General features: G+C 44.9%; 1 protein-coding gene across 1 annotated transcript in view; it reads left to right on the top strand.

The window, feature by feature from the left end:
• The window catches only part of B9d2 (B9 domain-containing protein 2), a 969,675-nt gene that overhangs the window by 114,509 nt on the left and 830,880 nt on the right, over nucleotides 1–24,286 (top strand). Inside the window, exon 4 of the mRNA XM_070527020.1 lies at nucleotides 7,925–8,057. Within this exon, the coding sequence (XP_070383121.1) occupies nucleotides 8,030–8,057 (28 nt within the window). The 5' untranslated portion in view covers nucleotides 7,925–8,029. The remainder of the gene's footprint in view (nucleotides 1–7,924; nucleotides 8,058–24,286) is intronic.

Genomic DNA, 24,286 nt, shown 5'->3' on the forward strand with positions numbered 1-24,286 from the left:
CAGGGTTTCAGGTGGACTTAAGCGGGAATCTGCGCCCCGTACGCTACCCTTGGTGCACGCAACGTGAGGCGGAATAAAAGCACTCACCGGCGTGGAAGCGAAGTGCACTTCAGTAGGTCTTCAAAAAAGGTATTGTTGGTAGGCCGACACACTATACCTCCCCGTCCAAACGCTCGTGTGTAAGTGATGGTGCGGAAGTGGTTGGACATGGCCTTGAGTTCCTGTTTGTTTGTCATCTCCCTAATGTTCTTCACTTCTCCTTCTTCTTCCCTTCACTGCAGTTCAACGATCCTCGTTCCATGCATGCTCCTTGCCCATTCTGCTTTTTTGTGTGTTTTCTTGTTTGTTTGTTCGCCCGTTGTCACTGGTTCTTTTCCAGGTATGTTCACTGAACTTCAGTGACCTCGCTTCTTTGCTTTTGATGTCGACTTTCGCATTTTTCTCTAGACGACTTCTTCAATATTTATTGGTTAACTTTTCCACATTTTAACTTTCCTCTGTGCAGGCACCTATCCAATGGCCGAAGCCCATTCTGGGGGATTGGCCACGAATGTTCACATACCCAGTGCCGAGGTTACCCAGCCGAACGTACTAAGGGACACAGCTTATCGATTTGAGCGCATACCCTGTGGTCCAATGTGCATAATCGCAGACCCGCAACAACCAGCACTCAAAAAGTGTATGGAAAATGCAAGGAAACCTTGGCTTCAAGTTTATGGGGAAGGGGCAGGTACACGGACATTGGAAACGTAAACGCTGTCGAAAAGGTGCTAAGACCGCAATGACCATGGACGAGGTTGAAGTGTAGCTACCGCAACCCCTTACAACTTATGCAAACTTATGGCCCTATCGAGAATCATTGTGTAGTAAGGGCAACACAGTGGACTGAGAATGCATGACGTTGGAATGCTGTTATGTGGAGGTGGACAAAACGCAAACTTTTTTCAAATAGGAAGAGCTAGTATTTAATATAGAATCTAATGTGGAATAGTCAACCAGAAGTGCATATGCGTATTTACAGCAGGAGTATTCTGCACCACTGACTTGACAAAAAGAAAGAAAGCGGTGTCAGTTTCACACAAAGCAAATGACTAATTGACAATAAAAGCTGCACGAATAGCCTCGCAACATCTTTTTATTTCATTTCAATACGCAAAAGCCCAAAGCGGGCATTACATAGGGGGGATTCATCAAAGAAAACTTATAAATATACAACACAGCTTATAAACCGCTGAAGACAGAAATAAACAAGTTAAGAAGCCAGGTACAAGTTATTAAGAAAAAAATGGCTAGGAACAGGAACTGGAAAATTGCACAAGTAGGAAATTCCACAAGAAAACGAAAGCAGCACCTTCAGAAGCTGCAAAACATGGCATCTAACATTTCACGGAACGATACGGCCGGCACGCGCAAAAAAAAAGAAAGGAAGGAAAAAACAACGACGCACATCATTTTACGTTGGAATTTTCTAAGTTGACCAAACAGGTGTTTGAAATGATGAAGTTTCAATATAGTGGCAATACTAGAAGGAAGCGAATTCCACTCTTCGATAGCCAGGACCAAAGGTGAGTATTTGAATCATTCTGTTCGAGCGAAATTGGGTTTAGTCTTCTTCATATGATCTACACGAGCCTATGTGTGCGGCGCCGGGAGAAGATGTGAACTTGCAAATGGTGTGTTATTGCGGTAGAGAGTGCGGAAAAAGGATAAACGGCTGAATGTTCTGCGCATGACCAGAGGCGGGAGATGGAGCAATTTTTTCAGTGATGTTACACTTTTATACCGAGAGTAACGGGAAAGGATGAATCGGGCAGCCTTGTTTTGTATAGATTCCAACATGTTAATAAGATAGGTATAATGAGGGTTCCAGATCACTGACGCGTATTCTATCACAGGCCTGATTACCATGTTGAATGCGTGAAGTTTTGTATCCTGGTTGGCTTGGTGTAGTCGGTGTTTAAGAAGACGAAGTTTTTTTAAGGCTTTGGTAGTAATCAATTCAATACGAGTGCTCCAGGCTAAATTAGAGGTAAAATTTACACCGAGGTATTTTACCGACGCTGCAGTTTCAATGATAGTGTTATTAAATGTGTAGGCATTAGGACTTGTGTTAGCAGCGGAAGTAAACTTGAGATGTTTATCTTTGTCTGTGTCAATAAGCATTTGTCACCTGGCGCACCAATGAGTTAGTTCACCAAGGTCAGTCTGGAGAGCAATGATGTCGCAAGAGCTCGATATTGCTCGGTAAATTACGCAGTCGTCTGCAAATAGCCGTATTGTTGATGGTATGTTCGACCTGATGTCATTATTATATATTAAGAAAAGCAGTGGACCCAGCACCGAACCCTGAGGTACTCCTGAAGCAACACCTGTGCGTCTTGATAAGAAGCTCCCTAACTTAACTGACTGAAAGCGGTTTGTTAGAAATGCGTTGATCCACTGCGTAGTACGTTGGTCCAGCTGCAGGTTGCGTGTCTTTATAATCAGGCGGTTGTGAGGCACGCGATCAAAGGCTTTAGAGAAATCAATAAAAATGGAGTCAATGCAGAAGGAAGAGTCAATTGCTTGATGAAGATCCGTTATTAACTCAAATAACTGCGTCTGATAAGATAAATGTTTGCGGAAGCCATGTTGGTTGTTATGAAGCAAGTTGTTCTGGTTAATATGAGTCATAATGTTACTGTATAATATGTGTTCGAGTACCTTGCAACATATCGATGGTAGTGAAATCTTCAGATAATTATGACAAAAAAATAGGTTTTCAAGAATTCATGGTTGTATGGAACGGAGCTTTATAAAAACACTAAATAAGTGCTAGTCAAAAAGAACTCAGCTGTTGTGATGAAAGATATTTGAAGGACTTGAGTGCTGTAAACACAAGTAATATGACCAGCAGTGAAGAAAGAATCCCTGGTCGTAGCGTAAAAGTTAAATATGCTGCATGGTTAGAATGCGAGACAAGCATCCATGACTGGATGGAGCAAAAATTTGCTGGCCGTCATGTAGGGTCGCACAGCGAAACCAAAGCCAAACTTGAACTATCTATTTTTCCGCTGCATTCCTTCGAAAAACCCTTATCGTTGTTTCAGTTCTGATAATTTGCGATACTTTGTTTAGCGGACGGAGAAGAGTTACAAGGCTTTAAAGAGTCGGTGGTCGCAAGTTATGTGATTAGTTCCAAATATTCGAAAATACCATATAGTACCTCTTCGAGTACGGATACTAATGCTTAGTGTGTATTATTCTATTCGTATATGGAACGCAGAATATTCTCCCACCCACGCAATTGTCATAACGCTGTGGCAACCGTAAAAGCTACACAACGAAGGTAGTAGAGGCAGCGCGGAGGCCCGAAAGAAATCGCGGACTGGAATGACCCCGCCACAACATCAGAACAGCAAAGACTCAGGAAAGGGTGCAATAGAGACAGTGTCGAGCACACAGCTGGTAAGACCGCTTAGTGGATGTCAGGCGTGTATTTCCCCGAAGGAACGCCATGATGGATCGGTCCCGCTGTGAACGTAATTATGGACGTAATCTCTTCGTTTCACCCCTTTCTCCCTGTCTCTCTCATTTTGACAGCGACGTTGCTCGGCGCTTAAGTGCTGAATGACATGAAAAAAAAACGAAAAAAACGAGAGTTGGGGTACACCGATCTTTCTTCTTCGCACTTGCTCCCGTCAGCCACTCTACCCGGTCAGTGTCTCGCAGAGCATCGTTTACATTCCATCGTTCTTGGTTTTCTCCTGGTTTCTCGTCAGCTCTCTCTCTCATTTTTTTGTTCGTCTATGCGCTTCGCCCGGCTTTTGCGATATGCAAATATGCCTTAGCGAACATCAACGTGCACTTTCGCTTAGCACTAAACTCGAAGTGCAACGCTTACGCGTACAGGCCATGCGCTCCATCTTCTCGCAGTGTAAATATTGTCCCCGGAAAAGGAAAAAAAAAGAATAGTTTGACGATGAGTAACCATGAACTGTGCATTCACATTACGCGCGGCATATCCGTAAGTGCTTCTGTCTATTAAAAAGGAAATTTCTTGCGGAGATTTGTGTTGTCAGTGCTGGGCATTTTCTTTTATCGTGAAAGACAACACAAGCGCCGGGGTGTTTGTTGTCTGTTTCTCTTCTCTTGTGTCCGTGTCTTCACACCTCACCTTCTTTCGCGGTGAATCCCCGCAAACTAGCTCAACTTTCTGTAGTTCTAAGCTTGCTTGAGTGCTCAGCAAGCTCTGCGAATCTTGCGATAAATATTTGTCCAAGAAAGCGAACGACCGTAACACGTCACCTGCAGAAATTTTCTTTAGATGCAAAGTATGCGGGAGGGGGGCGGTACAGAGAAAAAATGTTATATATCATTTATGGGCAAGGCATTCCAATCGTTGTTATATTTGAATGATACAATTCCGCTGAAAAAAAAACTAAACACCTTCACGTTCCGTTATCACTTTAATCGACGTATTCATATTGCTAGCAAATTTATTTATTCATAAAGTTCCCTCGGTAATCTGTGGGCACTTCTTTGCCCGGAGGTGCAACTTCGTTCGTAGATTAATGCGGTACAAAGCGTAAGGACGCATCTGTCTTGTCGCTGCTGTGCGTTCGCTCCTCAGGGAGTGGCAAAACTCTTTTTCGTCCTCTTACAATTCACTTTTTCATTTTTCTAGACAAAGACATGGGTAACACTAGCGTGCAGGTAAATTCAACAGAATTAATATTGTTACGGAAAGTTTGCGTCTGCTATCAAATGTGTCTGTCAGTGCGCCTTCGTTTGTAAACAGTGTGCATCTACGTTTCCTATTTTCGCCTAACACTTCATGTAATGTCTCATTGCAATTTTTAAAATGTTCACTAAGTTTTGCTTATATTTTTCTTCGCGTCAGTGTCAGTTGCGTTTCTACGCTAACGAAAAAAAAAAGAGCCGCTCTGTTTCCGTGCACCTTCGCAATCACAACTCCCTCCGCTGGAGTCATTCTTTATGGTCAAGGTCAGCAGTGGTATCATTCCATCGCGCTGTGATTCTCGCCGATTCGCTGAATGCCTTCGCCTTGACATAATAGCTGAAAGACTGTGTGTTTCTCAAGTGAGTATAATACACGTACGTCGCACCAGTAAAATGCACGTCGCACCAGTAAAAAGGAAACGAACCGCGCCTTTGAAATAACCCTTTCACCAGTTTTATGACCATCAAACTCCTTTCGTTATGACTTCGTGCACTCTTTATAGCTCCCGACTCCCGAGTCAACGCCCTGCTAAACATTGCGACTAACACGCAAGCGTTCAATTGCTGCTGAGGCGCCTTCTGCCCGGAAGTTGGTAGTCGGGCGACACGACGACCGTGACCGCAACGAAAGTTTTTGAACTGAAACTTGTGCTAGATGTCAGGATAGAGAGAGAGAGAGAAAGCAGGAAGGAAAGGCAGGGACGTTAACCAGACTGAGTTCAGTTTGCTACCCTACTCGTGGAGAGGGGAAGTATGAGAGAGAGAGAGAAGATGGTAAGCATTGGTGTTACAGAAGGCGGGCGTCCAAACACGGGCACATGTATGGAAGAACGGAAATGACGTCACGAGCGCTGAGTATCAACTCAAAGGTCGCACAGTAGCGGGAAGAAGAATGAAGACACAAAGCTCGTGAAATTGCCGTGCCTAAGGGTCTTTTTTTATTTTTTTGATGAATGATCGTGCGTGTTCGCGATTAACGAGCTGCCTTCACCTTGAGAATGTTCAGATAAGTTCTTGCGTCTTCCTTCTTTACCCCCACTGTGCGACCCTTCAGTTGGGAGTCGGCGCCTGTTCGGTCCTTTCCGTTAATTTTTAGCGTCCGAGTGTGTGGGACAGCCTTCAGCTGTAAAATCTTGCTCAAGCGTGGAACTTCGTTCGAGGTACCTCGCTGCAAAGCTCACGTAGAATCCAATTTGTTCAACACATTAATGTTCATCGGCGGTTTCCGGGGCTTAGAGCCACCTGTGTCGAGGTAACACTTCCGGTGGAACGAGAAACGAAGTGACGCCACATCCGTTAAGAAAAAGGAAGTGACGTCATTCTTTGTTGTCAGAGACGCGGAATTTATTTCGGTGGCTTGTCATTAGATGAGTAGTCTCAAATGCACTCGAAATTTCACTCGATGAGCATTTGGAGCATTTACGACGGGAAATCGATGCAGCGAAATGCCCCCTGTTCGGGTGTCTCTGTGGCACCCGTGCAGGGGACGTCGTCTATTTGAAGGCCGACGAAAGCTTCGGGTGTTCAAAGGTGGTCGAACCACTGGACGGAAGGATAGAGGGTCGGCGCAGCCGCGTCGTGTCAGCCAAGTGAGCAAACATCTGGCGGTCGCAGCTTAGTACTTCTGACTGAACATCTTGACACACGCAGTAACACGCCTCGCGAAAGCAACTCCCCCAAATTCCGGCAAACGTTGACGAGAAAAACAACACTGCATGCACGGAAGGCGTATTGTAGCAGGTGAACTTTACGCTGGAGCCTTTCTGCGCACTACAACAACTGGATTGCATTGTAATTGATAGAGGCGTCTATACTTCTTTTTTTTTTGGCGGGCGCTGAAAAATAAGTTTATTGTTAACGATAAACTAAAAGCGAGGTGCATTTTCCTTCCTAGTAGCGAGTACATAAAATTGATGCGGACTCTTCTTCTGACTGAATGATATCAAGCTACGTGTAGTTTTTTAGCCGTTCCTCCAATAACGTTTGTTCTCTTCTCCCCTAGTAGCGTTGCAATAGCTTCCTCTGTAACTGCCCTTGCTGTGTCGGTGACAATTGGCTCTAGACCGCTTTTTCATCCTATTTTCATCGACCTTGCTGAGACTGTCTATGCTAGAGAATTTTGTTTCAAACGGAGCTTCTTTACCTTCTTCCACCCCCCTCCCCTGCATTCTTTCTGCGGGTTTCGGCTGCTGTTTCCTTGTTGACTATATAACATCAGCGCAGACTACTAGGCGTATATGACCGAATAGGGAAACAGGGCCACTGAGTTATGAGCAAGTGGGCATGCGACATTGGGTATCCGAAAATTCTTGGACAGTACTCCAGAATATGTATGTGCTATGAGTAGGTGCCCAAACGACAAGCAGATCAAGCGCTAAGAAGTGAATAAATGAGCAACAAATAAAACCCAAAGTATTAGGTACAAAACATTTTTAAAAGAGTTGGCGACAGAACAAGCCGAGTGCGGAGAAATAATTTATGTCAACAAATTCTGCACAACTGTATGCACAAAGCGTGGAGTACTGGTTTACATAAAAGGGAAGAGCGACAGCTGCAGAAATTTAGTAAGCATACAAGGAAGCTACGCGTGCTCAACAAACTTATTTTGATTATTCGGAAGCCTGCATTCAGGTATATCACAATGAACGTTCACCAGAATTGATCATAGCTTGCTGCATGAATTACTAGACAGGGCATCGGTGCTAGTGACCAGGAATGTTGAAAGAACGGCGGTTCAGCCAGCGTGAGAATAGTGGGTGCCCCATGGATTTGCCTAAACTTTGTCCTTCAAGCTTCAGACGGCTGCGTGCATTGACTAGTTCATCATTTTGAATGAAACATTGTCTTAATAATGCAACAATGAGCAGTGATAACCCATTACACAGATGGTGAGTATCTCGCTGTCCTTAGAAAATTTCAAGTGCTTGAAACGTTAGAAAGATAAGGTACCGTAAGTAGCATCACAATACCGTTTGAAGCCACAAGCGGGAAGATTTGACAAATTCATGCACTAGCCGTCATTCCCGTGGTAGCCGAACAACTGCAGCTCCAGAGTTCCCCCTAGTAATCGTTCTTAAGGGTTGAAAAAATGAAGCTACCGTTAAGGAGATTAAAGACAAGCTAAATATGGCAACTGTCTCATTAAGTTGACGCTCTCATTCAGTGGCGTTCTCGAATTCACAAACAAATTTGTTTCGTGCAGGTAGCCTAACAGGAAACTCTAGAAGGGCCCGTGAATCCAGCATTCAAGGCCCGGAAGCTGTTCTGGAAGACGGCCTGTCGCAAGCAGGTGGAGAAGACCCGTTCGATGAAGTCGGGTGCAAATTCAACTGTAAGTACGTCCCATTCCCACTTTCTATAATGCTGTCGCGGACCGGCCGTGAAGAACCGTCTTAACCACTGTATGGTCACAACCAGAATCAGTCTGAATGAATCTTCATTACTGCATATATTTACAGAAGAGAGAAAACGAAAACCTGACAGCCGTTCGGCTTGTCGTGGCTTCGCCTCGAGTAAAAATGTTAATCGAGTGGTGGAAAAATGTTTTAGCATGTTGCACGTACCAAATGCAAAGGCGAAATCCATCAAAAATGTATTCGCGCAAACGCAAAGAAAGAAAAATGTCACGGCAACGACCACGTGCGGCGTACAGAACAAATTTTGCAACACTTTTCGCGACATATGCATGCGAAACCAGAAAAAAAAAACGATGGAAAGATTGAACGTCAAAATATAGCCGAAACTTTGGCGCAGGTGCTTTCTACGAATGGTTGCGTACATTGCCGAGGGCGAGCTATTCTTGATGAAAAGATAATAGTCTGGATACAGTGCTCCTTTTACTAATCCTAGCAGTCCTGTCTTGGACCCTAATTAGCAGCGCGCTAAATATCCCGCGCCTAGTAGCGCGTTCGGATCAGTGGCCGCGTTCTAATAACATGGAACGCAACGATGTTATAATATTTAGATTTAGGCACGCTAGCGTTAAGAATCGCAGCTTGTCCCGATTACTCTGGAGTTGCCATTCATTAATTTTTCGTTAGTTCGTGCAGGGGAAAGAGATTACGTACATTATACAGCACAACAGACACAATCCATGCAACAGTGCGTCTGACGTAGAAAGTAATCAAGTCAGACAACATCAAGTGATTAGAATATGCGCAACAGTGAAGAAAATAACAATAAAAGCGCCGCACAAGGTCCCTCGTTAAGCTTCGCAACGTGATAGCCCGAGAAGATTACTTTGTTGTTGTTGTTTTTTAAATGGATTACCGTTATTAGACGTTAACGCCGACCAGCGAGGTTTGCTCTCGCCAGAGATGAACGTGAAAATAAGCCTACGCATGAAGATGCATGGCGATGCTCTCCCAGTAAGGCACGCCGCAACACTCATTCAACGATTATAGGCCTAATGGAGGCAGACCCACCGTCCGCGGCCGCCGACATTGACCCAGATTTAAGCCACCACAATGGCTGGCTCTCTCTGCGCGGCCTGGTGGCAGCGCAATAACCCTTCGGTTTTTATCGCGGCCGAATCGTGGAGCGTTACCGTTCGTTCACCCACAGGCACCACAGGTTGTGCAGTGGTGTGCGTCGAGCGCGCACTTCTAAATCGCGCGCTTAAACGATGCTTTTCCCGATGCGATCACCTGCTTTCTTACAACTCTCCCCACCTGTGTTCTCGTTACGGGATGCCTCATTAGTCAGACGAGGAGCGGCCACACGAAGCAGTTTGCATCTCTCGCATTCGGACGTTTGGCCGCTGTTTAATGTGGGCTCACTCGAATAGTGAGTCGCCTGGCTACACAGCGCCACAGTGGTGAGTGGAGGAATGCAGAAATTCGGATTTTCATTTCCTTACTTGCGTGTCTTAGGTGGAACAGGGAACACATACTATATGAATACTGGCACGCATAAATACCTAGTCACGTTAGGCATAAACTGACTTATGATTGTTTCTACTCCGGTGAGCGAGGTAGGGAACGTCCCTTATGACGCCTGCATACAGCTCGAAACCCAACAGACGCACAGTCGGGTATACAACGTGTGATTCTAAATGTACCATTGTCGTAAACTGAAAGGACAAGAAGGACACGCTTAGACAGGCCTTGCACAGGCTATAGATTTCAGACGCAAAACAAAAAAAGCAAGTAAACATTCACTACCAATAGAGAAAAGTAACCGTGCCGACGACGAAGTGGTCTATAGTAGTATAGCAATTGAATGGAGTGCGTAGTGCCTGCGACGCCACAAATTATGTCATTTTGTGCACAGTCTATAAAAGCATGGTTTCGCAAGTGATATGATCTCATGTAGAAAAGTCTTCAGACTTCAGTGATCACTGCGGTTCTAAACACTTTAAATCACGCGTACAGCGCAACTGTGGACAAAAGGACGGCAACGAACTAAGAAGCCAAGTGATGACTTTTTACTGAACTTTGTTATCGTAGATGCACCTACATAACCCTAGCATAAGTGACCAATACGTTGAGCGACGATACACGATTGGCAAAACAAAAAGGCGACAGAAACACTTGCCAAAAAAATAACGTAAGTAAGAATGGTGCTCTAACTAGACGGTTCTCGAGGTTCATCATCAGCCTAGTTACGCCCACTGCAGGGCAAAGGCCTCGAGCTACCATACTTCTCCAACTACCCCGGTCATGTACTAATTGTGGCCATGTTGTCCCTGCAAACGTCTTAATGTCATCCGCCCACCTAACTTTCTGCCGCCCCCTGCTACGCTTCCCTTCCCTTGGAATCCAGTCCGTAACCCTTAATGACCATCGGTTATCTTCCCTCCTCATTACATGTCCGGCCCATGCCCATTTCTTTTTCTTGATTTCAACTAAGATGTCATTTACCCGCGTTTGTTGCCTCACCCAATCTGCTCTTTTCTTATCCCTTAACGTTACACCGATCATTCTTCTTTCCATAGCTCGTTGCGTCGTCCTCAATTTCAGCAGAACCCTATTCGTAAGCCTCCAGGTTTCTGCCCCATATGTGAGTACTGGTAACACACAGCTGTTATACACTTTCCTTTTGAGGGATAGTGGCAACCTGCTGTTCATGATTTGAGAATGCCTGCCAAACGCACCCCAGCCCATTCTTATTCTTCTGGTTATTTTAGTCTCATGATCCGGATCCATGGTCACTACCTGCCCTAAGTAGATGTATTCCCTTACCACTTCCAGTGCCTCGCTACCTATCGTAAACTGCTGTTCTCTTCCGAGACTGTTAAGCATTACTTTAGTTTTCTGCAGATTAATTTTCAGACCCACCCTTCTGCTATGCCTCTCCAGGTCAGTGAGCATGCATTGCAATTTGTCTCCTGAGTTGCTAAGCAAGGCAATATCATCAGCGAATCGCAAGTTGCTAAGGTATTCTCTATCAACTTTTATCCCCCATTCTTCCCACTCCAGGTCTCTGAATACCTCCTGTAAACATGCGGTGAATAGCATTGGAGAGATCGTATCTCCCTGTCTGACGCCTTTCTTTATTGGGATTTTGTTGCTTTCTTTGTGGAGGACTACGGTGGCTGTCGAGCCGCTATAAATATCTTCCAGTATTTTTACATAAGGCTCATCTACACCCTGATTCCGTAATGCCACCATGACTGCTGAGGTTTCGACTGAATCAAACGCTTTCTCGTAATCAATGAAAGCTATATATAAGGGTTGGTTATATTCTGCACATTTTTCTGTCACCTGATTACTGGTTGCTGTAGGGCAAATACTTTTTCGGGATTTTTATGAGCTGGTGCCGCAGCCATCCTGCCGTACACAACTAAATGGTCTGATGAACAATCTGAAGGATATTTCTTTCCTCTCTTAGATATCATGGATATATAAATCGTAGGTATCCGTGCACACACACGCACGAAGCACTCGGCATTTTCAGAAAATCCCATTACTTTGCTGCATCTCTTCGTCAACATCGCAGTCAACATTTCTCGCAAAAGGATTGACTTGCGCAACAGCAGAAACAGCACAGCAATTACACTTCTAGAATCGCGCATGCACATTTGATCCTGTTTATGTTATTTATTTATTTATTTATTTATTTATATTTATTTATTTATTTATTTATTTATTTGTTTATATTTATTTATTTATTTATTTATTTATTTATTTATTTATTTATTTATTTATTTATTTATTGTTGTAAACGAACTGATTTAAATGCAATATTCCGGCTTCGAATCAAGCGTCTTCACTGTCGAGCCACAAATCGGTTGAAATTAAAGAAGCAGATACTTGGAAATACTGGCACGTTAGGTTGTTTGTGCCTGATTCGAGCACGTGTCAGGAAAGACAGATGCTTTTGTCGGTAAAGATGCATCCTCGCCGGGTGAAAATTGATGACTTAAAATTTCCTTACAACTTAAGCTTTTGGTGAAAACTTTCCACGCGATACTTTTATGTGACTGAATGCTGTCTTATCTGCACCATAAGTTGGCTATTTGTACCCCCGAAACATCTGACGTTCGTCACCAAAGTGGGACATTCAGCTGTAACACATGTGTGCCCATTAACGGTTCTTTACACAAATGGACCCAGCAATACAGCTGTTCACATGCATACAAGGCCATCATTGGCCACATTTTTAACTTTTCCGCAAGCCCGCGAAAGCGCCTATGGAAACCATCTCGTTTGGCGACCACATTTTTTCACATAGGATAAGCTAGAAACTGTAGCTTCACTTTTCGTATTCAAATACTTTTGAGGCGTAGGAGTGCATGCATTTGACAGCCGCGTTATTGTTGGTAATGAAACTATCTTCATGTTAACGAGGTATACATGTTTTTATTCCACAGATGGTTGGGAAGACACGAATTTGTACCCAAGTATCTTCTAGCAAAGCGGCCGTCGAAAATGTTATTCTCCTCAGTGTGCGAATCGGGCATTTAGTTTTTGCAAGAATCGTTTGTCCATTTCTCGCACCAATTAATTATAATGACAACGATTCCACACAGTACACTGCACTGATGGAAAGTGCCATTTCGCTTATCTAAATCATGGCTCCCCCATCTTCATTGTAAGTCGTGCAAATCACCAATATATCGCATGGCCTGAAACAATACTCTGATGCACCTCACTGGCTGTATCGTTGTGCTGCTGAGCACAAGGCCATGGGTTCAATTCCCAGCCCCGGATGATACTTCGAAATGAAGGCGGAGTGCAACAGCAGCTCGTGCAGTTACACTCCGATGAACGTTAAAAAAGTCCACTTGTCAAAATCCGGAACCCTCCTCTACGGTGCCCTCTAAGCTACCTGTGTAGTTTCGATGTAATTTCACTGTTTGCCTACCTTCTATAATAACAGTTTTCCCGAAAAACATACTAGGAGTATAAACATATTTTTTACTGTTTCACTCAATCTGTTTTGAATATTTCAAATCAATATTACACGTTCTCACTCATTTTCGTACCTTCTTCGAAGAAGACACCGAGCTCTCTCTCTATCTCTCTCTCACGACACCACTTAAAATAGCTCGACGGCTCTCGTTGACTCGATGGCTCGATGACTCTCTCTCTCACTCTGCCTGTATGTCTTTAGCTGCACATACGGAAAGCACATCAATAAGTGTAATTCGTTGTGGCGAACTTCACGTTTGCAAGAATTTCTTTTTTTTTTTCACTCCTTGCTTTCGAAATTGTCGTTTGAAGGAGCAACGAATTCAGGGCAGGACAGCTGAAACACAGGAACGACGTACAGGCTACTGCAGTGAAATGCCCCCGAAGGACCGAATGCAAGAGTTACGCAGCTAGCTTCGTTTCTCATGTCAAGTTCGCAAGCCTGTGGACGCAGGCAGTAAAAACGAGTCGCCGAGAACCAACGCTTTACAGCTGAAGCCCAGGTCACATGCGAAAGGAGAAGCGGGTTAACTGCTGCCCCCTAGCGGCACCACCGACCGCGACCCCTCGTGCATCAACGTCGAAGGCGATGCGAACGGCACTACCCTCAGCCTGGCGTCGTCATGTATATGCGCGCGGACATGACCGCGTTGTGCAAAGCTCCGTACCGCAGCCCGGCAGCCATGTCTGACCCGCAGTGAATGTGGTCGTAAACCGCAGCGGCCCAAACAGGCGAGCCCTGAATTGGTGAAACTGAAGCTTCGCGGGAAAGGGAAATGGCTTCTGGCTCTCTCTTTACGCGCGGTTTTTAATGGGGCCTCCAACCCTACGGGTCGGTACGCGTATTCGGCGGGCGCAAAAAGAACGGCTTGAGCCGGCGTTCGCAAGCGTCTGCGGTCATTACCGGGTCACGCCTACCTCAGGAGCGTTCGGCCACCATTCGACCACCACTCATTAAAGCCTATCCAAGCAGGCATTTAACGGGAGCGCGAGAATAGATGCCGTGTAGTTCAGGATGGCTATATCGTAGAAGACGTTCACAGAGTTGTCGTATGCACGCACAAAACGGCACTCGCAGCCCTTCCACCAGCGTCTCTTGAGAGCATTCTGAAAATACTCGCCGATGGCCACAGGTTTTTTACTTTAATTTTTAAACATAATGTGTCCATGTCGCTAACCTGTCGAAAATCACGAAATGTCGGGTGCAGGCAGGTGAAAGAGGGCCGAATTTTCAGCATCTGGTGTGAGACATCGCGTTTTGTAAAGGCTAGAGTGCCACAGTTGCCAGTTGGTACATTCGGACGAAGTGCGTGGAAAGGTTTTGGACGAGAGAACAACACTCAGTGTGGTCGCCAGTATAGGTCTGCACTGATTGCGTGCAGTGCTTTAAGAAGTTGGAGTTTACTGATATTTCCTAATTTTACAATGTACATTTGTACAGGATGAGTGTACAGGATCAGTGGCTGATCCCTCTAGTCAGCAGCATGGTTTGAGGGGGAGCACATTTCTTCTCACCCAGCAGGATGAATCCCTATCTGCAACATCACACTTCTTAAAGTTTAACAATTTGAAAGTATTTCGTGCGCGAGGAAAAAGAAAGTTCTCGTGTGCAAACCGAAATGTCATTTCACCCGCTTAGACAAAGCCCCTACACACCTTTCTTTGAGAAACCCGCCGTGGTTGCTCAGTGGCTATGGTGTTGGGCTGCTGAGCACGAGGTCGCGGGATCGAATCCCGGCCACGGCGGCCGCATTTCGATGAGGGCGAAATGCGAAAACACTCGTGTGCTTAGATTTAGGTGCACGTTTAAGAACCCCAGGTGGTCAAAATTTCCGGAGTCCTCCACTATGGCGTGCCTCATAATCAGAAAGTGGTTTAGGCACGTAAAACCCCAAATATTATTATTATTCTTTGAGAACATAGCTCATTTCCCGCCATTCCTTACAGTCACATCATACACATGTCAGAAGGGTCAGCTGGAGAGCGTAAATGAGTACTTTGAGTCATTTTCACTCATATTCGCCTTTGCACAAAACGGACGCATTCGTAGAACACTTAGCATTGTCTATAATTACAGCATCAGCTAACCATGACATCACACCTTAGGGTAACGACAGCTCCAATCTATTTGCTCCAATATAGTTGTTATTGTTTAGAAGCGGACGATATTGCGTTCTAAAACAAGATATCGTCTGGAGCTGGAATGATGTGCTGTGTTTTGTTCTATGTTAAAGAGTAGAACTGAGGGCGCGCGCAACTTTAAAACAACTGCGAATTATGAAAAATCCGCGGCGTCCACTTGAAGTCATGAGGCGATCAGTTTGGACACCAAATGGGACATGGTATTTGCTTTCTTGTCGGTTGGGAAGTCATCTGTCGCTTCTGTGCAAACCGAAGAAGGGTATCGAAGGAGTAGTATGACAGACAAATCTTAGTTATTTCGCCTGCACGTTCATTCGATGCAGGTTTCGTCTGGCTCTTTCAACGCGGGTAATTTCCAAGCAGGATGACACCACGAGTTACGTCGCCTCCTTTGGAAGAAGAAGCCGCCTCCGCGCGCTTGTTCCTGCACAGTCTCTTGTAGCGTGACTAATCGTTCTCGACGCACATCTGACAGCCAGCGTACGATCGCGTCGGAAATGCAGCAACCAGTCTTTGTTTTCACGGTTTCTGGCACTTTTGCACCGGGAATGCACCGGAGGACATGCTTGATATTGACTTGCCATCCTCTTGCCTTTTTCCTCCCCTCCTTCCTCTCTTCCAGTTCTGTGTTGCTGTCACCTCCCTTCAGAAGAGTAGGCGGACGTTGTGCCCCTTCCGGTGGCAGTTGCCAGCCTGCTCCTCGCTTTCCCTTTCCTGTTAACTGTGTATGTGTATATGTGTTCAAAAAAATAATAACAACAACAACAACAACAATAATAATAATAATAATAATAATAATAATAATAATAATAATAGTAATAATAATAATAATAATAATGTTGCGCAACAGTCGGTATCTCTTGTCTTCTAAGTGCTTAGGATGCCGAAAGCTCAACCGAACAAGGTACAGCGGGAAGAGACTACGAATGCTGAGCTAACAAGAAGGGAAAGGGAAAAAAAAATACCCTCTTGCGTACTGTGCTTCTTAGTAAGGCCGCGATATTATAACAAAGAGTGCTTCAGAAAACATGGGCTCGAGTTATTTCGAAGGTTTCGGTGTATTCCCTTACAGATCAAGCGTGGGGACACTAAGCTCCTACATAGAATCGCCGAAGACAGCCGTGTCACCGGGCTGTCGGAACGCGTACCCGGACTCCGGTGTTTGCAGAGCCATCGCTACGGGCTCATACACTACTAGGATACGGTGGGTAGTACATAAATACGAAGGTCGGGTATAGCGAAGCTTGCGAAGCCTCGGGTACAGCGAATCAAATGCACCGGTAAAGACGTGCGGCTTGAGTGGCCGCACTGAAATAGATGGTCAGAAAAAACGCAGCCTCCGAGATCTATTTCCGTTCGAATCCAATTGCCCGCTTACAGTGAGTGCGCGTGCATCAGAGTCGTGAGAAAGCTTTCTCGTGGGCTGTCATGTCCTCTTGCGTTCTCGGGTGGGCGTGAGGCAGGAACGCTCGTAGGGCTTTCGAGGAGTCAATATTTGAGCGCAGGTTCGAGTCGGCCCTGCGCAACACCTTTCCTTATTTAGACTCGGGGAAGGCACTAGCGCTCCCAGAGAAACCTCCCCGTCATATATCCCGTTCTCGAAGAGGGGCTTATCAGATCGGCGCGGCAAAAGGTGAAGCGCAGTGCGAGGAACGATTTCATTGTCTTGCTCCAAGCACCTCATATGTCCTCTCACTCGCTGCATATTCATGTTTTCTTCTTTCACCAAGGCATTTGCCTATCGGTGTGAGTTGGGGCTGCGAGAAGTCTGAGAACCCTACAGCGGCTGGGCAAACGGCCCGCGTCAATCTTTGCTGCGCGTACGAGTGCCGAAGCGGTCGAGTTTCGCCGCTGTGTTTCTCTGTTCTATACTGCGAAGCGTGATATGAACGGGATGGCAATCAGACCTGGCATCTAATGAGAGCACGGGGAGGCAGCTATCTTGGGGCATATATATATATATATATATATATATATATATATATATATATATATATATATATATATATATATATATATATATATATAATACCCGTTCAGCGCTCAATACAGGTGGCGCACAATGGAGTATTCTTTTCGATAACTACGGTAGCGACTATCTCCTGCTTTTGTTATGGTTTTTGGCGATCGGTGCGTGGGTGAAAGTCGAGACCAGATGTCATTATCAGGTTCACTTTTTTTTGTCTTCTTCCTGTGCCTATAGCAGTTCCCAGTGCACCCACTCATCTCCAAGCAAGTTGAAATAAATTAAACGGTGCTTTTATCCTTCACGTCCGCCCGCCAACTTCTATGGTGGCGGGGTGGTCAGACGCGTGTCACGAACCAGCCTTCAGCCTATTTCGTCGCAGTTTAGCAGAAAAGAAGAGTTGCCTTTCTTGACGAGCTAAAACCTCGATTAGAGCACGAGTTATGCAGTATTCGGGGGACAGAGGGAGGGTTGGGGAGACTCTCGATTTATTTAGGCCGCCTGGCACTCATTAACGTGCACGCAATTCACGGTACGTCATCGTTTTTCGCATTTCTCTCCCCATCTAAATGCTGCAGCAGTGGTCAGGACTCGAACCCACTACACTCGTGCTCAGCTGCGCAAGGCCGTAGCCACTCGAGGCGACCACGGCGGTTGAATTTTAGCAGAAAGCGATATGGTTGTCCTTTGAAAATCTACCCCGTTTGAGCCCGCAAAGCTTGACACGTCGTTTTTCCATAGGCCGAAATGGGTGCCCCACGATTCAAACATTAAGCTCAGAACTACAGATAGTCCAGCCAGTTGATAGGGGCTCATCGTGAAAGAAGGTAAGGCGTGCGGACGCTGACACAAAAGAAGAGAACCGACGCGAGTTCTAAACTGCGGATAGTTCAACAAACGAACTGCCCATCAACTACTACATTGACTCATTTCTACTGAATAAAGAACTTCGTATTTTCTTTGTTTGTGTATACCAATGACCTCGTAGTTCATGGCCAGAAATAAAGGACAACGGTTCGCTCACTTTTTCTTTGATGTGGAATGATGTTTAGGATTTGTGAGGTTGAGAACCACAAGAAAAAACGAGCATGCTAGCGGCTCCTTTTGCGGGAGTCACTGTTTGAGACATATTTAACACCCTTTTACATTGCCTTTGTAATTCACACCATAAAACAGTTTGTACCCTTTGGGATGTTATCTTTGTCTGGCAACGATAACTGCCATCTGTCGTGCGTATTTCCTCCTTCTTCAATGCGGTGTGCCCGGTAGTTCCAGGTGACGAAAAGGCATGCGCTTGACCACCATGACGTAGCATTACTGACAGAAAAGCATTGAGCGAAGTGTTTCCAAGACAGGAAACGCAAGCCAGATAATTGATTGTAATTGTTGTGGGACAACTAAAGTTACGACCCCAATGGTGTGATCTGGATTTAAAGTGTGCCTGATGTAATAATCTTAATCCGCGCTTGCTGAATCAGAGGGAAGAGGTATTCCATGGCCCAATCCTGAGTATAAAAACAAAGTTGATACTCGGTAGCAGTGTTCAACCGGATGCTGTATTGCGTGTTTTTATTGTTGCTTTTTACCTTAAAGACGAGTGCTCAGGAAGTTGTTACATATACAACATTTTGATTTTATTTTGTGTGTGTGACAGGCCCCTGCATTCCTTCATGTACTTATTATCGTCGCTTTTTTTTTTCCGAAAGCTACATCAGTCGCGCATACTCCTTCTCAGTAGCAAGCGTTTATATTGGGAACCTCTTGATTCCTTCGTTTTGCGATTTGCTCTGTGTGGGTGGCATCCATTTCCAACATTGTTGCAAACATTCTGCCGGCTCCAATTCAGACCCGCGGCATGGGCAGTTTTCGTGACGAGCGACGTTGAAACGAACTTGAAACGAATGGCTATGGATTTGGCTATGGCTTTCTCCTGCTCAAAAGAGGGCCGTGGCTCTGACATTCTGCTGATGCTGACGCATTTCAACCGTGGCGAAACGCCCTCGAAACCGATCTGGAGGGTAACGAACCAGAGTGATCATTCATTTCTGTCGTGAAGGGAAAAATGCGCGCATTCAGCTTATAAACGTAGAGAGTTTTTAGTGGGAGCTACAAATAAAACACGTACACAGTACAGTAAGATAAACTCAAGTTCGTATTGAGCATAGATGGTTGAACATTCGTAATACTTCATATTTGTATATTATCAAAAAAACGACAGCAAGACGATAAAGCTGCACCATATTTCACCAAATACAAACGGTCTTTGCAAAATTTCTATTGTGGAAAGCAAGAAGAATACAAGGCCAGACACTAATCAGAAGCGCGGAACGCATTCATTCTAATAATATGCCGCATGGCAAACCACTAGATTTCAAAATGCGCGTTTCAAATTTAATCTCGAGACGCTCGCAATGGCAACTCTCTCTTAGCTGTATTGCCGTGCACGGCAATAATCTTCAGAATTTAATTTTACGGTTTCTCATATTGGATCGCCCGAATTAATTAATGAGAATACACAATTGCTCTCCTGAGATTACATTCGGCCCAGCGCTGCGGCAAGTATTCCGCTGGGTTATCCCATTGTGCGCCACAATGCAGGGAGTTCGAGGTCCTGCTACACTCCCACTTCGTTTATCAAATAAAAGTCCTTCAAGAACGCTCTGATTAGACAAGCGCTGCACAGACTTGAGTAAATTTCGGAGCATTGCAGTCTCAAAGCGAAATTCTACAGGATTGCGGAAATAATTCGGGGAACAACGTCCTAATGTGAGCCAGGTATTGCGACAAAATACAGTAGAATTGAAAAACACGAGAGAAAACGCGCTGTATCGCCTTCTTCAATCAAGCTTGCATTTTTTTTTACGTTTAAAGATTTTCGGATTGGTGCCTAGGATAATGAGTGCTTGAATAAATTACAAATAGAGTGTATGATCCGAGCGCCCGGTGAACGCCGGTGGCAACAGCTCCTACTACGAGAGAATGCGACCGAGACAATCACGGGACGCCGAACGCTAAAAGTAACAACGACCTTGGTCGACGTTCACGGCCGAAAATTTTCCATTCCACTTTCACCGCAGGCCAGCGGCGTCTGGCCTCGCTTTCTTCTTTCTTTCTTTCTTTCTTTTTTCTGAGTGCGCTCAAGCTCATATCAGCTCGCCTCCTGGGACGAGACATATTGGTCCCCTGAAATAGGAACGACGTGGAAGGTGGAGCCTCCTGGTGGAAATCTCTTGCAACACCGCTCGCTGTGTCCATCTTAGCTGTTCAATGAACCGGAACCGTGGGTTCGTGACAGATGGACGTGCGGCCCGCACTTCCTTATGCCGAATCGCTTAAATGGCCAGTTGCCACGGGAGGCGTTGCTCTCGAAGGTTTCCAAATGAGTGCGCTTTGTTTCGGCCCATCCCTTCGCCGTGTACTACCCCTCGCGCGCACGGAATGCGCACACACGCACGCACATCACCGCAGCCGTTGAGTGGCGGTGGCGTTGCGGATCTGAGCTGGATGATGATGATGAAAAACTTTATTTATCCCTCTTTAAAGGGAAGGGGGCAATGGAAAAGAGGGTGGGGGAGGAACTACTTGAAGTAGGCCTCCTTTATCCTCTCAGCCCACTCCAGGATGGCCTCCTGAAGATCGGGCCTGGAGCTGCGCAAGGCAGCCTCCCACTGCTCCTCACTAGATATTAATGCTGGAGGTTGTAGGTTGGAATCCTGGGCGAGCCGGCGGCATTCTAGGTGGCGGTGAAATGCAGAAGTGCTCGTTTACCATGCCTTGGAGACACCCGAGAGAAACCTCGGCCTCCCGAAATCAATGAGGGAGCCGGTCCCGGAGCAGTTTCGAGTGATAACTTCCGGAACGTGAAACACTGCAATTTACATTTACTTTGACCTAAAATGAATGACTCGATGTGAAAGTTCTTGCAGTCAGCACCATTCCTGCGATGGTATAGAGGTGACATATTCTCAAAGAATGAGAGGCCTAACTCAAATAGAAATCATGAGGAGTGCAGGATATCGTCGTGCTATTGTTAATAAACCAAGCTGAGAACAGAAGAGAAACAGACTGTCTTCCCGCTGACGCGAGGTCCAGCAGAAGCGCTTTAGATGAAACTATTAAAGATTATGTCAACCGCCATCGCTTGCGGGAAAATGCGTGCGTTCTGCAGTTCTTGACGTGCTCTTGTATTTGACACAGCATGTATACTTCAACTGTGCATCTCCCTTTGCCCACGCGGTGTTAATTTTCCCCAGTCTGTACCTTACCCCCTGTGGTATTACACCGCTACTCATTAGCCTATTTTCGATCACAATTCTAGAAATGCGGCAACCAGCAACATTGCGAATAGGCGGTTTGGCCAAAGGCTTGTTCCGTTACTGAGGCACAAAATTGCGTCGGACACGAATAACTTGCGTTAAAGATTTTGGGTAGAGTTATCTTGAAAGCGTCACTCATTTCAAGATCTCTAAAAAGCCCTCATACTATGAACATTGACCATTCCATATTCCGTAATTGTAAAGCGTGACAGAGTGTCATTCAATTTTAATGAATGGATATTTATGCAAGTGGCAAGTCAATGAGTATCCGAGATTACCCCCTGCGGTGCTAAAGCGGCTATGGTGCTGCGCTGCTAGGCACGAGGTCGCGGGATGAAATCCCGGTCGCATTGTGATGGGGACGAAACGCAAAAACGCCCGTGTCCTGTGCATTGGGGGCACGTTAAAAATGCCCTGGCGGTCGAAGTTAATTCGCAGTCCCACACTAAGGCGTTCCTCATAATGAAATTGTGGTTTCGGCACGTAAAACCTCTGAGTTCAATTAAACTCACTTTTTCAGATTTACTAATATCTTGTGACTGTCGTATTTGTCAAGATTCATTCCATTTCTGCCTGCCCATGAACACTGACTATAAATGTTGCAATTAAAAATAGTGGCCAGATGTAGTTTAGTGTCAATGTTCAAATATTTAGGCAGTAGGTAATCAGTGAGTATCTCAGAGTGGCCGATGTCCGAAGCTACTATTAATTCGTTACAAAAGTAGACTTTATTCTTCACTTCAAGGTCACCAAAAAAACTAGTCCTTCTTGCTCAAAGCAGGTGTTATTTATTCATAGGGCGCTCTATCTAAGAACATTACGAGGTACGCGTTGAATGTGCAGCTCTAAAGAATAAAGCACTTCTCTGGAGAAACCTTGCCATTTTTTTACCTCTCCGATAGATCCCATCCGCATTCTCATTCACAGACAGCTAAAAAAAAATTATGCTTTGCTGCATTAGTGCTACTTATTCAAACATTACGGACGCCTACACACTTGCACGTTGCCTGCGAAAATATATATGTTCCCAGACACTACCAAACATCGCTAAATTTGATTTGCCCCTACCTGCTTTAGTGGCTTACCGGCTGTGATGTTGCACTGCTAAGCACGAGGTCCTGGGGTCAAATAACAGCCGCGGCGGCCGCATTTCGATGGGGGCGCAACGCTAAAACGGTGAATCAGTCTTGCAGTCTTGCACAGTCTTGCATAGGTGGCACGTTAAAGATCCCCAGGTTGTCAAAATTTCCGGAGTCTCCCACTACGGCGTGCCTGATAATCAGAGCCTGGTTTTAGCCCCTAAAACCTCAGAAATTAATTATAAATATTTATTTTTGAGTTTAGCTCTTCGGAACATCTGAGTAGTAAGCAAGATATTGTTTGAGGCTTACCCGTGAAGTTTTTGTGATTCTGGCACTTTTTTTTAGCTTGAGCAGTTCACTGTGTCTTTTTTACCTTTATCCATGGAATAATTAGTGTTCTTTATCTCTTTATTGAAACTTTTTTTTTCTTGATGCCGAGTGCACTATTTTAGTCCTATGCTTAGATCGGTTCAAGGGACAGGCATTACTTGCAGAAGAAATTGAGGTGCATAGTTAATTGTTTGCATATATGTCACAAATAAACTTGCTGTTCATTTAAGCGCCCATATAACCCTTTACGATTTGAATTCAGTTAGTTTTCAAGGCATACCCACTTGAAACAAATTTAAAAATTACACCGGTTTGGAGGTATTCGTTGTGAAAGGTGCGATAGAAATGCACAGTTGTTGCGATTTGCCTTTTCTTTTAACACAACGTCACTTTAGGCATAACATTAGCTGGAACACCAATTCAGTTTGCATATTTGGGGAAAGCGCTTATGTAGAAAGTGGCGTCGTCCATGAAGTTAGTTACAATATATGCTCTGCGAACTAATTGACTGCAGTTCGCACGTAAGTTGCGATGTGTGCCGTAAAGTAATCAGCTCGAATGCTAACTAGTGCAGCTTTGTTAATTTATAAGGTTGTGGTATTATTGGTAATTTCGTAGAGCAATCAAATGGAATTCGCGAATCAATAAGTATTTGAGTCAAGAATTCACATTTCAAGCTGTCACATATTCCTTCCGTTCGAATATTATAATGGACAACAGCTGTAGTATGCTGGAATAAATGCTTATGTAGCTTATGAACGAGTACTATACATACTGCACTAATAGCATCTGGCGACCCTCTGTTTGTTTGTCTGCTTGTTTGTTTACTGTCACAGTCACAATGTTGCAGCTGCGATAACCTATATATTGTTTCGCATTTACAAGCTTTTCAGTCGACCTGACATCCCCTTAATGGCATTACACATGTGAAATAATACGAATAAGACTTTTGTTTTCAAGTGGAATATACGGAAAATTTATATTATGGCTTATTTAGGAAGTGGAAATTCTTTACATTCGATTGGATATTCGAAGATAGCCTTTCACAATTATTGATATTTGATTAGGTAAAAAAAAATTTCGCTATGCCAATACCACTAGTATTTTGACTTGTCGGGCAAGTATTATCTGCCTCTCTGAGTAATCCCGCTCATGAAATATAGAGTTGTGCAACCTGCCATAGGCTGTACGTTATCGGTTTATGTTGTCCGTGTGCAAAGTGATGGTTTCGTAATAATCTGACAATGTAATGAGAGCAGCCTTCCGGGCAAGTTGGCAATCCATTGCTCAAGTGTTATTGAGCAACGGAAGGAAGACACGGACGCACTAAGCACAAATAATTTTTTTGAGCTTGGTGTGTGTTGTTCTTCTCTT

Source organism: Dermacentor albipictus, chromosome 10, assembly GCF_038994185.2.
Source record: "Dermacentor albipictus isolate Rhodes 1998 colony chromosome 10, USDA_Dalb.pri_finalv2, whole genome shotgun sequence".
Lineage (NCBI taxonomy): Eukaryota > Metazoa > Arthropoda > Arachnida > Ixodida > Ixodidae > Dermacentor > Dermacentor albipictus.